Raw genomic sequence first — 15,294 nt, 5'->3', positions numbered from 1 at the left:
GTTCTTGTTGAAGTTAAAACAAGCACAAGGAATAATAAGCCCCTAGTCCTCTTTCAACAGCTTTGACTGCAGTGAGAAAGGCGTTGCCCAATCTCTTAACCAGATGGGTGTGAGCTGCCATGGGACCAAAGGACTTTTTTCTTCCTGTGGCACTTAACTTGCCTCAAGAAAGTAACAAAAAATTTGCATCTAGTTTTTTAAATCAGATAAAAGTATTTGCCATATCCTCAATGTCTGAAGTTCAAGTATTTCTACTCTGCACTTTCAGATACAGATGGAGTTGAAATCTATAAGATTAAAACCTTGTCAGAAGTTCACTGTCTTTTTTATCTCTTAATTAGGATTGTCTGTGAGCTCTGAAGAGATCAGTTTAGCAACCAGTCTTGCTTAATTGCTTTCAACAAGTTTTCCCTGGTGTCTCAGGTCTGGAGACTGGAAGCTACATCTTGCCTGCTGTAAGGACCACAGAGCAGAGAACAGAGCAGCCTTCAACTCACACATCCGCCCCTGACCTTTGCAAAACACTGGGAGCTGTGCATTCCACTGGATCCTTATCCTTCCCTTGGATATCAGTAATCATCCTCAAGCTTACTAGCTGATAGTGCGGGGGTTTTTATGTAGATATTTGGGGTAGAGACTTGCAAGGATCAACTTTCATGTTAAATTCAAAAATCAAATTCCAGGATCAACTTTTTGATTTTGGAAAACAAAACTTCCACTGAACTACACTAACAATTCAAGGACTTGACTTTTATATTAGACTGCTATGATCTTCTGTCACCTGCAGTTCAACAGCTCTGTGTGCAGAACACTACTACACCCTGTCAGCACAGAAAGGCAGTGAACTACTAAATTAATGCAACAGCCTATTATTACTGCTGCCTTTATCTAACTTTATGAAGTTACACTGATTATCCAATTAGTTACTAAACAGTCAGTAACTGAGTTTTTCTATTACAGCCTTCTGTAATAATTGCCTTAGTGTAAGTGCACATGTACACACACACAACTGTACTGATAGCTTGACAAAAGAGAGTTTAATTAGTCTTTCACACGACTTCAGGAAACTGATATTGCTCTGCAGTATTCCAAAGTTATCAAATGATAATTAAAACTCCTCTTGAAATTATTCCTCTTATGTGGAACCCTTTACTGTAACTCATTGCGTTTAAAGATCTCCTCATGGCAACACCTACTAGAAACACAGGAATATTCTCTCTGACAGTAAAAAAATCAAAGATCTAGATCAAGTGTTTAAATAGCCTCAGTAGTTCTAACTGGTTTCAACTGCCGTGATAGAGGTGCTTTCTGAAGACTTATAAAATGTTGTAATTCAGCATAAAATTCTGGAGAGGAGGAAAGTTTAAAACAAAAAAGGAAAGGCAAAACCCCCACCAACCAACCAGAAAAACAGAAGAAAAAGTTTGACTTTACCAGAAACAGCCATAGTATCACTGATCCATGCAATTGAAAATATCCAGTCCTTATGTCCATCCTAAAAGAAGAAAGACAGATTTTTCTGTGCCATAATATTCCAGAGTAGTCTCAAAGCAGACAAATGCTCTCCACTTGGATTTTTAGCACAAATTCAGAAGGACAGACCTATACTAAAAAAAGGTTCCAGTATCAAGCTGGAGCAGTTTAAGTACCCATTAGTAACTTTGACTTTTTGGGTTTTGAACTGTATAACTAATGGAGAGCAATTAGGTGTTGGAAAAACAGGCCTCTGACCAAGGACAAATTGACTCCAGTTCTAAGGACTCCGATTTTCCATTTTGAAAGCAGCATTCTGTACTTCTGCAAGTGCACATCCTAATATAAAAAGTAACCAAAATTTTGTGTTTATGATACATGACCTACAGATTAATATTTCAAGCCTATTATTTCAGGAATCTCTTTAGGAAATGAAAAACCTGTGTGTGGGGGGAAAAAAGACCATAAGGCTCTAGTTCTGTTTGAAAAGATAAAAGGTCACGTAAATGAAGAGCAAGTCATGCAAATCTTCAGAGTCAGGTCTTGCTGTAGCTGGTTATCTGCTGCTGCAGAACTCTGACCCGACCTCTGCTGTTGTAGCTAACGCCCATATGAAGTCCTGAATAAAAAGGAGAAATGAGAGAGAAGCACTCATGGGACTCTCTCATGGGACCACTATACTCATTTCAGCTTTTTTTAAAAGATTGGCTGTTTTAAAAAGGTCTCAGGACATTTTAGAAATAAAACCAGCATGAGAGTCTATCTAACTGCCAGCAGCCACTGGGTCAGAACTAACCTTCAAAGCCAAGTTTCACCTCTGGAATAATACATCTGTAAACTGCACTGGATAGGCGGAAAATCGGAACAACTTGCATCACCTTTTAAATTTCCCAAAAGAGCTTTTTCACTGTTAGTAGCTTGAGAGGTCATCACCACAATTGGACTTTAACATTCAGGATTTTGTTACATTCTCAGTGCTCAAAGGTGATCTGAAATAGATCTGAATGAGGGTGAGGAAGAAGTCTGACTCAGAATCCTGAGAATCCATTCACATGTTTATGTACTCACTCGGATACCACGTCAAAAATGACAACTCAACTGGGAATGTTTTCAGGCTTTCAGCAATTCACTCTCCATTACAAGACTCCCAAATCTTAACCTTGCTCTGACCTTACACACTTCAAAGTAGTAGTTCTTGTAAGTGACAGAATAAACCTTCCCCAGGTTCTCCCACTTACATCTCCCACACAGACAGGATCGAGTGTAGGCAGGCGATAAATTGCAAGACTGTTGGGGTTGTCTCCACCTGTGGCCAGGAGGGTCCTCGAGGGGTTGAGCTCGATGGCATGAATGCCACATCCCTGCTGGTTCACCATGCCTGGATCACGATCCTTCAGAATAGGAATCTTGGTAATTTGACCAGTCTGGACATCTACTACAAATAACTGGGGAAAAAAAAAACAGAGAAGTAAGTTGTCAAGGAACAGACAAGAAAAACAAGGTGGTCAAATATCCTCCTTATTTTGAACTGACATTCTTTTCTAGTTGAAATATATAAATACTTCCATTATGGCACAAATTCCTTCTCAAACCCAGTAAACTAACAATGACAGTGGGTTTTATTTCAATCAACCCATTTGGTTTTCACAGCAATGAGAGAAATCTGTCATGAGAGGCTTCCTATTTAACAAAACCCTTGAGTATAAATTTTTTCCCTGTTGAGTATGAGAAAAGAGTATTTTTTTGAGTTTCTCTGTGCCACAGTGAGAAAGAGACCCACCCCAAAAGAGCCAGTAAGTCCCACAGAGCTCAGCACAAGTCTCCTGCCTCCCAGAGAAGAGATTTACTGCAAAATATTAGCTTTGACAGACTGACACTTTATAAATCTATGCAACTGGAGTTTATTTTCTGATGATACATGGGAAATAGTAACTAAATACAGTACTGCCAGCACAAACACATGAAAAAAACGTATCTAGCTACATAACTCATCCTGTAAAAAGTCTAGAAATTGGAGCAGTATGTCACTGGTCCCTTGTCAGAAAACTCTTTTATAAAGCCTTACAAGTCTTCAAACAGTCATTATAGCCAGAGCTATGTCAGTTCAAATATATACAACCACAGGGTTGCAGTTTAAGCCAGAACAAAGGTTTACATTGCCTGCCAAAGGGCACTTTTGTCTGGGAGGCTCTTGGGCTGGGTCATTTCACAGATGGTGTTCAGAGGGCAGCTGCACCAACAGCCAAACAGGACACAAAGACGGTGAGGGAACACAAGTGAAGCAAGGAAATGGTGGATCTGAAGCTGACTTGGCACTAAGGAAAGTGATGTAGAATCACAGCCCAGGATTATAATTAAATTTCACATCACCTTAAGTCTGTTCCTTCTATAACCAAAGAATGTTGTCTCAAAGCCTCTGGAAGTGAACCGAAGACAACAACAACAACAAAAATTTCAATACAGTTTAAAAGATAAACATGTCCAGGAAATCATTCTGCAATTGTCAGGCATTTCTAAATGACAGAATAGAAATCCAGGGGTTCTCAGAGGTAAGTAATATATAATAACAAGCTGCTTTTGGTGAACTCTTACAGACTGTAGATCTATTCTTTAATAGAAGCATAAGAAAAAAAAAATTAGAATCATATTTATTATTTAATGTACTGAACTAGCAGAATATTAATGTCAAATAAAAGCCTAATAAAGTATGGAATGTTAAACACATTCCACAGACAAAGATTAAAATCTGTTAATTGCTATTTGTGTGTTGTGTCTAGAACTGTGCATCACCTTCAACTCACAGTGATCTTCTGCTGTCAGCAGCAGCCTTGCACAGACTGATCCTACAGGGACTGCATTTTCATGGTTACTTCTTTACTTTGCATGCAGAAGTGGGGTATGACAGCAGGTGAGATGCAGCTGAGTTGGAAGGAGGCACTCCTCACTTTTCCCAAGCCTCACAACGCAGTTCACAGCCTGAGACAGCTGGTAAAAGGTCTGAGCAGTAACTGCTCCCCAGCTTGGTAAGGGATTTGGTAAGGAACTTTGGGTAGTTTAAAAACAACCACCACCTCCCTAGAGTAAAACAAGCAAGCACTGTCTGTACCTGCGGAGACTGTTGCATCACCTGGGGCAGGACAGGAAGCCAGAAGCTCACACTTGAAAGCTGGACCACTGCCTGCCTAGAAATCTTCCCTGTAAATCCAGCACAAGAAGCCAAGAGAAGCCAAACAGTTGTTACACACTTCTAAAGCCATAAAGGCAGAAATGCTAAGAAACAAGAGAGGCACCCAGTTAAGAGTGCAGAAAATTTGAATACTGTTTCAAGAGTTTTAAAGAGTCTAGAGTAAATAAAATACAAAATATTTGCTAGTCTTGAAATAAGTACATCTGCAAACAACTCCAAAGCAGCCTGGACACGATGGCTTGACAAAGTCCTGATAACCAGCAGTAATTTTCTGTGTTATCTCAAGCAGGTATAAGAACTTTTTTCACTGCTACTCATTATACAGAAACTAAAAACCAGCCCCCAAAGTCTTTCCTGGATGTAATAAACCCCCATCAACCTCCAAACACTGAACTGTGCATGTTTGTCTATTGATTTCAAGCTTTGCACAAAATTCAGTTCTCCCTCCTAGTAAAACATATGCATGTCAGCCATTAGAGTGCCAAATAACATCCAGGATTTCCCAAATCTGGATTGCTTTGGCCGTCTGCCAGAAGTCCAAGGGCCACACCTCATCTGTGAGAAACATCAGATTCACTATGGTGTTCTCTGCTGGACAACCTTGTTCTAACAAGGAAACAGGCTGGATGACACGGCAGACAGAAATCCATCTTCCCTCTTTGTGTTTTTTAAAGCAGTTTAGACGCACAGCTTGCAACAGTGCTATCACTCGAGGATCAGGGTAGACAGGCATGGCCAGGTACTGCAGTTGTCAGAGCCATGCATCTTCATGATCTGGCCCTACTTTGCACACCCCTTGAGATTAATAGCTCCATGCTTACTTTTCTTTCAGCTTGCAGAAGTGGCGAGAAGTCACTTTGGCAAATGGCTCCCCTACAATTACTACGTGGCTTTCCTCTTCTCAACCTGCTTATTAACAAGTTAATCAAGAAACTGCCCCACTTCATTGACTAAGGAACTTCATGAATCAGCTTGCCAAAAGTAAAGACAGTGGCAGGGAACAGAGTATCCAAGGACCAGAGCCTGAACTGCAAAATCCATCTGTCTCTTACATGCAATACTAATAGCAGAATAGTTTGACAGTTTTTCCATACTTTCATTTTTTGACCTGCCTTTTGGGGACAATAATTTAGGGGGGGGAAAAACCACTCAGAAAGCTAACAATTCATTAAAAATAAATCCCCTTCCTGTGTATCTTCAACTGAAAGCACTGACTTCAAACAGCAAGATTAAAAAAAGAGGGCTATGAAATGCCATTTCAAGGCAGCACATAGATTCTCTCATGTCTTCTGCTGCTGCCCCTGCACAAAGAACAGCAGATGAACAGGCAGCCCTATCCTATCTTTTAGTTGATTCTACAAATTAATTGGAACAAAAATAAGGGGTGCTACCCTGTTTTTATTATTACGCAGAATCACAGGACATGCAGAGTTGGAAAGGACCCATGAGCATCATCGAGTCCAATTCCTGGCCCTGACCAGGGCACCTCAAGAATCCCATTCATGTGCCTGAGAGCTTCTTGAGCTCTGTCAGCCTGAGTCTGTGACCACTGCCCTAGAGAGCCTGATCCAGTGCCCAACCATCCTCTGGATGAAGAATATTATTCTAATGTCCAACCTAAACCTCCCCGACACAACTTTAGACCATTCAGACCATTCTATAGCTGGTCACCACTGATACAGAGATCAGTGCCTGCCCCTCCTCTTCTCCTCACAAGGAAGTTGTAACTGCAATGAGGTCTCCCGTCAGTCTCCTCTTCTCCAGGTTGAACAGACCAAGGGCCCTCAGCCGCTCCTCATACGGCGTCCCCTCAAGGCCCTTTACCATCTTCATTACCCTCCTTTGGACACACTGTAAGAGTTTAATATCTTTCTCATATTGCAGTGCCCAAAACTGCCACAATATTCCAGATGAGGCCGCCCCAGGGCAGAGCAGAGTGGGACAATCCCCTCCCTCGACCAGCTGGCGATGCTTTGCCTGATGCCCCCCTGGACACGGTTGGCCCCCCTGGCTGCCAGGGCACTGCTGACTCATGGCCGACTGGCCATCGACCAGGACACCCAGCTCCCTTTCCCAGCACTGCTTTCCAGCATCTCCTTCCCCAGTCTGTGTGAACATCCAGGGTTGCCCCACCCCAGGTGCAGAATCTGGCACTTTCCCTTTTCGAACACGAGCAGGATGAATGGAGAGTTACAAGGCACAGAGAACATTCATGAAAGAGCCTTGCTCATTCTTCATCCAAGAAGTGCTCTTCACACACTGCTCACAGAAGTCACAGGCACATTCTTGTCATTCATACTAATGTCATTCACACATTTGAAAGAAACCCAAGATAAGCACGCTGTCCTGCTAAAAATAGTCACTAAGAGAGAATCAATCATGGTCAAGTTTCACAATTGGCTTAAGCCAATCCTTGAAAATTCAAGTGCCTCCTCCTCACCCACCCAAACAGTCTGATCACCCTTTTGACAGCGACTAGTGCTCAGGTAGCTGCAGGGTCAGCTGGATCATATCTCTCCTCTGGTGAAACTAACCCTACAGGAGAACCTGTCTGCTCACACAGCAGCAAGCTGACCCAGCTGACTCCCCCGCCACAGGCACATCAGTGCCAGCCAGAACGAGCAGGTGGGAACACCCAGTGCTGCAACAGGACAACTCTGGACCAGCTGAAGCTGCTCACAGAAAGATCTCACCTCCAGCCAAGTTGGAAAATTAGTATTTGTCCTCTTTCAAATAAATTTTTTGCTAACAAAACAACAAGAGCAAGACAATGCTTATTGTGTCATTGTATTGATGCTAAAGCTGGTCACATCTGAGTAGCACTGATTGGTTTCTCCCATTTCTCAGCCTTGACTCTTATTCAGATTGTAAACATCTCTCCTTTCTGTTCATAAAACACTTGGTATCAGGTTCCTCTGTTTTGTGGCAATACAGACTTTCTAATATATGCCAAACCCCAAAGAAACACGGACTCTTTAAAGACTAAACTATCAAACTGGTATCATATGTCTGCTTTCTGGTGAAGATCAAAATATAGAACCATAGGATGGTTTGGGTTGAGAGGGATCTTTAAAGGTCATCTTGACCAAGCACTCAGCAGTGAGCAGGGACATCATCGCCAAGAGCAGGTTGCTCAGAGGCCCATCTAACCTGGCCCTGAATGTTTTCATGGATAGGGCATCCAGCAGCACTGTGGATAACTCATTCCATTGTGCCACCAGCCTCATGGTAAAGAACGACTTTCTTGTATCTAGTGTGAATCTGCCTTCTTTTAGCTGAAAATCATTACCTCTTGTCCTGCTGCTACAGGCTCTGTTCAATTTGTCTGTCCCTGTCCTTTTTACATCCCCCTTTAAGTACTGGAAGGTGCTATAATGTCTGCCTAGAGCCTTCTCCAGGCTGAACAACCCCAACAACAGGAGAGCTGCTCCATCCCTCTGATCATCCTGGTGCCTCCTCTGGACTCACTCCAACAGATCCATGTCCTTCCTGTGCTGGGGACCCCAGAGCTGGATGCAGCACTGCAGGTGGGGTCTCACCAGGCAGAATCCCCTCCCTCACCCGCTGCCCACCCTGCTTTGGATGCAGCCCAGGACAGGATTAGTCTCTGGGCTGTGAGCGCACGTGGCTGGGTCATGTCCAGCCTCTCACCCACCAGCACCCACAAGTCCTTCCCAGCAGGGCTGCTCTTGATCTGTTCATCCCCCAGCCTGGAATGTTACCGGGAGTTGCTCTGACCCAACTGCAGCACCTTGTGAGGTTCCCATGGGCCCACTCTTTGAGCCTGCCCAGGTCCATCTGGATGGGATCCCATCCTTCAGATGTGTCAACAGCACCACTCAGCTTGGTGTCATCTGCAAATCTGCTGAGTGTGCACTTCAACCCTTTGTCTATGCCATTAATGAAGATATTAAATAACACTTGGTCCCAATATGGACCTCTGAGGAGCTCCACTTGTCACTGATGTCCATTGGGACTCTGAGCCATTGACCACTACCCTCTGGATGCAACCTTCCAACCAATTCCTAATCCACCCGTCGAATCCATCACTCTCCAATTTGGAGAGAAGGATGTAGTGGGGGAACATGTCAAAGGCTTTACAGAAGTCCAGATAAGTGACATATGTAACCTTGTCCACTGATATAGTCACTCCATCACAGAAGGCCACTGGTCAGCCAGGACTTGCCCCTGGTGAAGCCGTGCTGGTTGTCTCAAATCACCTCCCTGCCCTCCATGTGCCTTAGCAGAGTTTCCAGGAGGATCTGTTCCATGACCTTCCCAGGCACAGAGGTGAGGCTGACAGGTCAGTAGTTCCCAGGTTCTTTCTTCTACCCTTTTTAAATATAGGTACCTTTTTTCCCTATTTCCGGTCATCTGGGACTTCTCCTGACTGCCATGACTGTTCAAATATCATGGAGAGTGGCTTGGCAACTTATCAGCACACTAACATGCACTCATCTTAGCACAAAACTTACAGGTTGTGCAGTGGATGCAATTCAAGTGGGTAATGGCCTTGCACATCCTCCTTGAAAGGGTCCAAAGTGACATAATCCACAATGTAAAGAAACCACCTGAGAAGTGAGGAGAGGTAAAAGCACCCTGCAAGTTGGCTGACCCCGAATTCACATTTCCAACACAAGAACGTGCCATCAGGCACTCTGCCTTGCTGTGAACCTCTGAAGCACGACTAGCTAATGGACACAGACTTCGATATCATTGGATTTGTGCATTTGTCAGTTTTTATTTGTGTCTTGCCCTCTGTGTGTCACTTCAGGAGGCTGGCAGACAATTAACATATGCTGGCAGATGGCAAAGGAAGGAGAAGTGAGACACTTCGTCTGCTAAAGGGCATCACACTATACCTGGCACAGAAACTACCAGGCTCTGAAGACAGACATGAGTATCACGTGCAGTTGACAGAAAACCAAATACTCAATACAAGAAACAACACCTGGCTATTTACTCTGAAAGAAAGGTGAACAAAGTGATCAACTACAGGCACTAGAGGGTTATTTATGCTGAGTTTTGGTCACTGTTCATTGGACTTTGGGTAGAGCTACAAACTGCAGGAGCAGGACTTGTTATTTCCGCTCTGTAATCAGAAATGAGCTGTTGTCTTGATGCTTCATCGCATGTGCAAAGCTAGGAGACACATTAACTTGGAAAGCAAGGGGAAATCATTTTTCCCATGGCCAGTTCATATTTACAGAGGGAGAAGTAACTGAGTGTTGTGTTCTCCCCACCACAACCTCAGGACTACAACACTGGGCCAATTGTATGAGATGCACGGAACAGACACGGGACCTCTTGAACAAATTTAAAGTTCTACTAAGAAAAAAGAGCTGGTGATTTACAGCAGGGCACCCAAAGCAACACAGGAGTCTACTGAAGAGAAAAAAGGTATCAGCCAGCACTCAGAAACCAACCCCTGCATACCTTGGAAATGCCATCTGGGCATTCAGTAAGTTAAGCACAAAGACATCTATCAGGCCTGCCCAGAAAAAGAAAAAAAAACACAAACTGAATTCCAGGCACTAATAAGCTTCACAATCGGGAAAAGAATTATATCCTGAACACAGATACATAACTAACGGAACAAAAGAAGCTGCAAAATGATTACTGAAACTGCTTTTTAGACTTTATCTACTTTATAATTTCCTGAAATAGTAAGGAGGAAAAAAAACCCCAGAGGCCTCTTATGTTCAGTGTTTTTGTTTGCCATAAGCTTGTCTTCTACCAAAGTCTCAGCGTTTCTCCAAGAAGCTCGAACAGAAGCTGCAGATTACAGACAGTATCTTCTTCTGAGACTTCGTGGCATCAGTGTTTGGTAATTCAGATGTCTTATCAGGACACAGCCTAAAAATCTGCACCTCTCCCTGAGTTTCCCTATTCAGTCATTTGAATTGGAAAACACTGAGAAGCCCATGCATGCAAGGTCTAAGAGATTTTTGCAAAGAGGAATCCTGTCTCAGCAAAGCCCAAGTGATTGCATACGGGTCCCATAATTCTAAATCTATCAGAAAAAGGATGCACTTTTAAGAAACTCAAATATTTGATTTACAGCCGCTCAACTGTGAGCACCAGGATCCAGTGGAGAAAAATAAAGATATTTCATATGCAGAATCATACCCTAGGATAGTTTTCAAGGATAAAAAGTTACCCAGCATCACTAAACAAATCATAATCTTCATTAAAAATGTGCAATTGATGGAGAGCTCCATATTCCCATCAGTCTTTGTAGTAACTAGCACTGCCAAGTGACTAAATCCAATCCTCCTCCTTTATGACAGAAGTGTATTTTTGTTGTGTTATTAAGAATAGTGAATCCTTCTGGCACTGCACAGCCGAGGGCAATTTATAAATTACATGCTAAAAGTGCTCAGTGCCACAGTCAAGCTCTGATTAAAATAACTCCTACAGTTTATATTTTTCTGTTGCATTAACTCTAATTAAGTGCAACTCCAATGCAGCAAACCCCATTGAAGTCAACCACGGTGTTTTAGATTTACTCCCAACTTCAGCACATGACAATCAGCAAAGGAATTTTTTCTTTATTACGTCGCTCACGAAGGAGACGAGAGAGAGAGGAATTTCGTAATTAGAGTGAGGAGCTTAACGCTCTACTTGCTCAAATGTGGACCCAAAGCAAACAAAGTACAGCTATTACAGTGCTTGTAACTCACACACCATATTTCACAAAGCTGCAGTGACTTCTTTTGAAATCACCGTGTTTTGCTCAACGACAGACGAGGTCCGTCTGCAATGTTAAGTCTGGCTGCGGAAGCACACACTTGGTTGCAGCACGTGCAGAGGGAACAACAATACTGCTGAATCCCTCTCCAGCTTCACGATTGTTTGCTCCCAAACAATTTTCTGCAAGGTTGCGTTAACAACCCACTTGTCCATTTATCTTCGCCACAGCTGCGCTGGAGCTGCACAAGTTACAGAACGCAGCGAAATCACTGCAGCTCCATAAAACAGGCAGTCATCTTGCTAGAGTAAGCAAGATTTTTGGGAGCTTGTGTTTCAGCAGGAGTTTGTCTCCTGTAAGCTGCTCCACGACCAGTGCTGGCTGCTGACTGGCTGAGGAGATGAACACACGTGGAGAAAGTAGGCAGAGAGGTTCTATTTCGGGCTCATTGCTGCTAAAAGGTTGCTTTGTTTTTACAGTTAGGCCTTACTTCTTAAGAGCTACCGCATGAGAGCCTCCTGCTGTGTAACTACAAACATCTGAAATGGAAAAAAACCAGCCCACTGTCCTTTGCTGGTCAGAGCACCGAGTGTGGCTCCAGCACAAAAAAGGGATCTGGAGGCAAAGAAGCAACCGCAGCAACGGATACGCTTTGAGGTTTAAGAGCTGCTTGATCTGTGCATTCCTTGAAAAGCCTGGTTCATGTCTGCAGCACTAAACAACCCGCAAAGGACCAGTCTGGGGTTTTGCAGTAATTCAACTGGAACTTCACACATGAATTTGCTTGGGCTACCAACTGTGGTGGGGAAAATATCATCTAAGGAGTATCGTCTCCTCCAGTTATTAATCCACGGGATACTGTTTTAATATTCCCCTAAAATGTTTCAAAGCATCACTTCAAAAGCCTGAGGAGTTTTTAGTTCTTGTAGAAGTAAATATAGATAGATGAAGAAGAAAAGCTATTTGAACACTGCAGTTTTAGAGTGAAGAATCACCAAGTCAACAAACAAAAGATAAGCCCAAAAATCTGAAATTCTTTTTTTTATGTTTAGAACATTTCTGGCTACTCTTTTCAAAAATCTGGAGTTCAAGCACAGTTTTATAACAACTTTTAAAAGTCATCAGCACAGAACTGTGTGTAAAATCAAACCCTGTAAGACTGAGCATAAATGAAAAAAAGGGCTCTTAGCAGCCAGTTCTGCCAGGCACTGACAGCCGTCATTTAGAAACGCTAATGCCCCTCCATTAACTTCCCACCTGCAGGACTAGAGAAAAGATCCAACCCCAGTGCTGCTCTCCATCCTGCAAAGGGACGTAAATCACTCTGGAGAGATCAGACAGATGCTGTGTGCAGCGCCTGCCACACTTTCAGACGAGAGGTCTCGTCCCTGAGCACAGCCTTCACTCAAAGTTAATTTTACACGATTCTGACTCCGCTCTGAACTACTTCCTAAAGTTTTCCTTGGCAGTTCACACACTTGGACTGCAGTAAGCACCATCCGGGGGGGGTGGAGTAATTATCAGAGGGAAAAGGAAACCGCGGGAGGTGGCACTCACCGTGTTGCATTTCGTCCCGCACACCACTTGCCGGTGGTTCAGCCACTGGGAGGCAAACACTTTATTGAGGGTTCCGAGGTGGAATTCTCTCTCCTTCAGGAGGCTGGGGAGCTGCTGGGCTGCGTATCCGTGCAACAGGCGGTGGTAGCTGGACTCATTCTGCATCCGGAGCTCCCTCCCTTTCAGGTAGTACACCAGGGACCTCTTCACCGGGGGGAGCCGTTTCCTTTTGTGCACCGAGTGATCCCACACATACTGTGAAAAATAAAGATGGAAATCGGATAAAGCAACTGGAACAAACTTTAGGCATCACCCTCCAAAATTCAATGATATTCCCGGCGGAAAACCTGCAGCCTTCCAAACCACCCACGGAACACCGTGCGTGGAGATGAGCCCCGAAACGCTGAAAGGGCCTTTAGCAGCGTGGAATTAAACATATAAATATTTGCTAAAGGAGCAGTAACGCTGCGATGACATTAACGACAGCCCGCGGCCGTTCGGCACCGTTGGGGCGACGTTTGCTCGTGGAAACGGGAAAGGCGCTCGGACCGGGAGAGGGGCAGGTTTAGAAACCGGAGGTCGGCAGGTTTGGGGGTCACACTCCGGGGATGACACCAACCGCGGGGCCCAGTGGCCTCCTCCGGCCGGGCCAGAGCTGCCCCGGCACCATCGCTCCGCCGGGCCGGGGCCGGGGTATCGCGAACGGCCGAGCCCAACGGGGCTCCGCGAGCCCGGCGGGGAGGGGGTTACACCAGGACCGGGGCTGTCCTGCCCGAGTTAAACCAGGGCCAGGAGCTGCTCCTCCCCCGGTGACAGCGGGACCCGGGGCTGCCCCTCCCCTGGATCCCCCCGGTGACAGCAGGACCCGGGGCCGCCCCTCTCGGGTGACACTGCGGGCCCCGTAGGTGTCCCTGGGACCCGAGGATGCCCCTCCCCGGTACCCCTGCCCACCCCGAACACCTCCCCAAGCGACACCGGGACCGGGGTCTGCCCCTCTCCAGCATCCCCTGCCCCCCCTCCCGGCACCCTCCCCAAATGACACCCGCCCCCCCGGCACCAGGACACCACCGCCCCTGGCCAGGGTCACCCCTCCCTCCCTCCCCAACTCCCTCCCTTTCTCCCTCTCTCACTCTCTCTTTCCCTTCCCCGCCGGGAACCGGGGCTTATCCCCCTTCACACCGCCGAGAACAAGCGCTTCTCTCCCTCCTCCGCTTACCTGCTCCCCCTGGAGCCCCCCAGGCCCCGCGGCGGCAGCTGCCGCCGCTTTCCGCTTCCTGCTAACTGTTTTCCGAGCCATAGTAGAAGGATGAGGCTGCGGCAGCGGCTGCGGGCGAGGAGCGGCCCCACATGGAGCGGTTCGGAGCGGTTCGGGGCATATGGAGCGGGACCGGCCCGGGCTCTGTCCCTCAGGCCCCGCCGGCCGCGCCTCACGGCATTTTACGGCACCCCAGGTTTTTTCGACTCTTGTTTTTACGACAGTCTCGTCGCAGCTTTACGGCGGCGGCCCCGCCACGCCCGCAGCACCATTGCCCGGCAATCGGGCGGCAGGGCTGACCACGCCCCCTCGCCGTTGCCATGGCAGCGCGGCATTCCCGCGGCGGGGTGGCGCCCCTGGCGGCGGGGCGGGCTCAGTGCAAGGCAGGGACTTGGCATTCCCTCAGGAAAAGGAGGGATTTTTCCCAAAACCCCAGGAAAGGGTCCCATAACGGGAACAGAGTCACAGAACCACAGAATGAATCAGGCTGTAAAAGACCTTTGAGATCATTGAGTCCAACCTGTGACTGATCTACCACCACGGCAACTAGACCATGGCACCAAGTGCCACGTCCAATTTTTCCTTAAACACCTCCAGAGATGGTGGCTCCACTACCCTCCTGGCCAGCCCATTCCAGTATCTAATCAGCCTTTCTATGAAAAAATTCCTCCACATGTCCAGCTCTCCACTGAACCATCCACTGGATCGGAGGGCAGTTCGACTGAATTGTTCAGGGTCACACACAAACACGAAGACCTGCTCGAGGATCTCCACACCTTTAATTGGTCTGTCGGCACCCCAGGGAAGATCCAGGGATGCACACATGCTAATAACATAAGAGAGACCCTCTCCCAGGCCTCCGCAGCCGAGTGTGTTACCCCCTGCACTCCACTGCCAGTACCCTTGGAGGACTCACACCAACAGTTTATGTAATAACACTCTTTATTAATCTCATAGAAAATTGGGACAGGTTAAGGTTCAAAGATTGCTGGTGATAGTATCTGGCTGGAAAAACATATCCAAAGCATTCTACGGACAAGCTCTGATAATTAAAGAAGGCTGGCTTGAGATAATCGGTCACCCCACATAGAATCTGTTCCTTACCCAACAGGCCCCATGAGGGAGAAGACA

The 15,294-nt window shown here is 45.9% G+C and overlaps 1 protein-coding gene across 3 annotated transcripts in view; it reads right to left on the bottom strand.

Moving 5' to 3' along the window:
• The window catches only part of DCAF12 (DDB1 and CUL4 associated factor 12), a 31,156-nt gene extending 16,761 nt beyond the window's left edge, over window positions 1-14,395 (bottom strand). Inside the window, exons 1-4 of one of the 3 annotated variants that reach the window (XM_051804517.1) lie at window positions 14,125-14,395; window positions 12,909-13,163; window positions 2,712-2,918; window positions 1,435-1,495 (exon numbers count right to left, since the gene is read on the bottom strand). In XM_051804517.1, coding sequence (XP_051660477.1) covers window positions 1,435-1,495; window positions 2,712-2,918; window positions 12,909-13,163; window positions 14,125-14,205 — 604 coding nt within the window. In that variant the 5' untranslated portion in view covers window positions 14,206-14,395. Of the gene's footprint in view, window positions 1-1,434; window positions 1,496-2,711; window positions 2,919-12,908; window positions 13,164-13,255; window positions 13,408-13,527; window positions 13,652-14,124 lie in introns of those variants that run through there. The other 2 variants (XM_051804519.1, XM_051804516.1) reach the window with 2 other exon arrangements.
• Between the last annotated feature and the right edge of the window lie 899 nt (window positions 14,396-15,294).

Source organism: Manacus candei, unplaced genomic scaffold (assembly GCF_025592945.1).
Source record: "Manacus candei isolate 608988 ecotype Guabito, Panama unplaced genomic scaffold, ASM2559294v1 h1tg000061l, whole genome shotgun sequence".
Classification (NCBI taxonomy): domain Eukaryota; kingdom Metazoa; phylum Chordata; class Aves; order Passeriformes; family Pipridae; genus Manacus; species Manacus candei.
The sequence above is the reverse complement of the archived record's forward strand: the minus strand, read 5'-3'. Positions and strand labels throughout refer to the sequence as shown.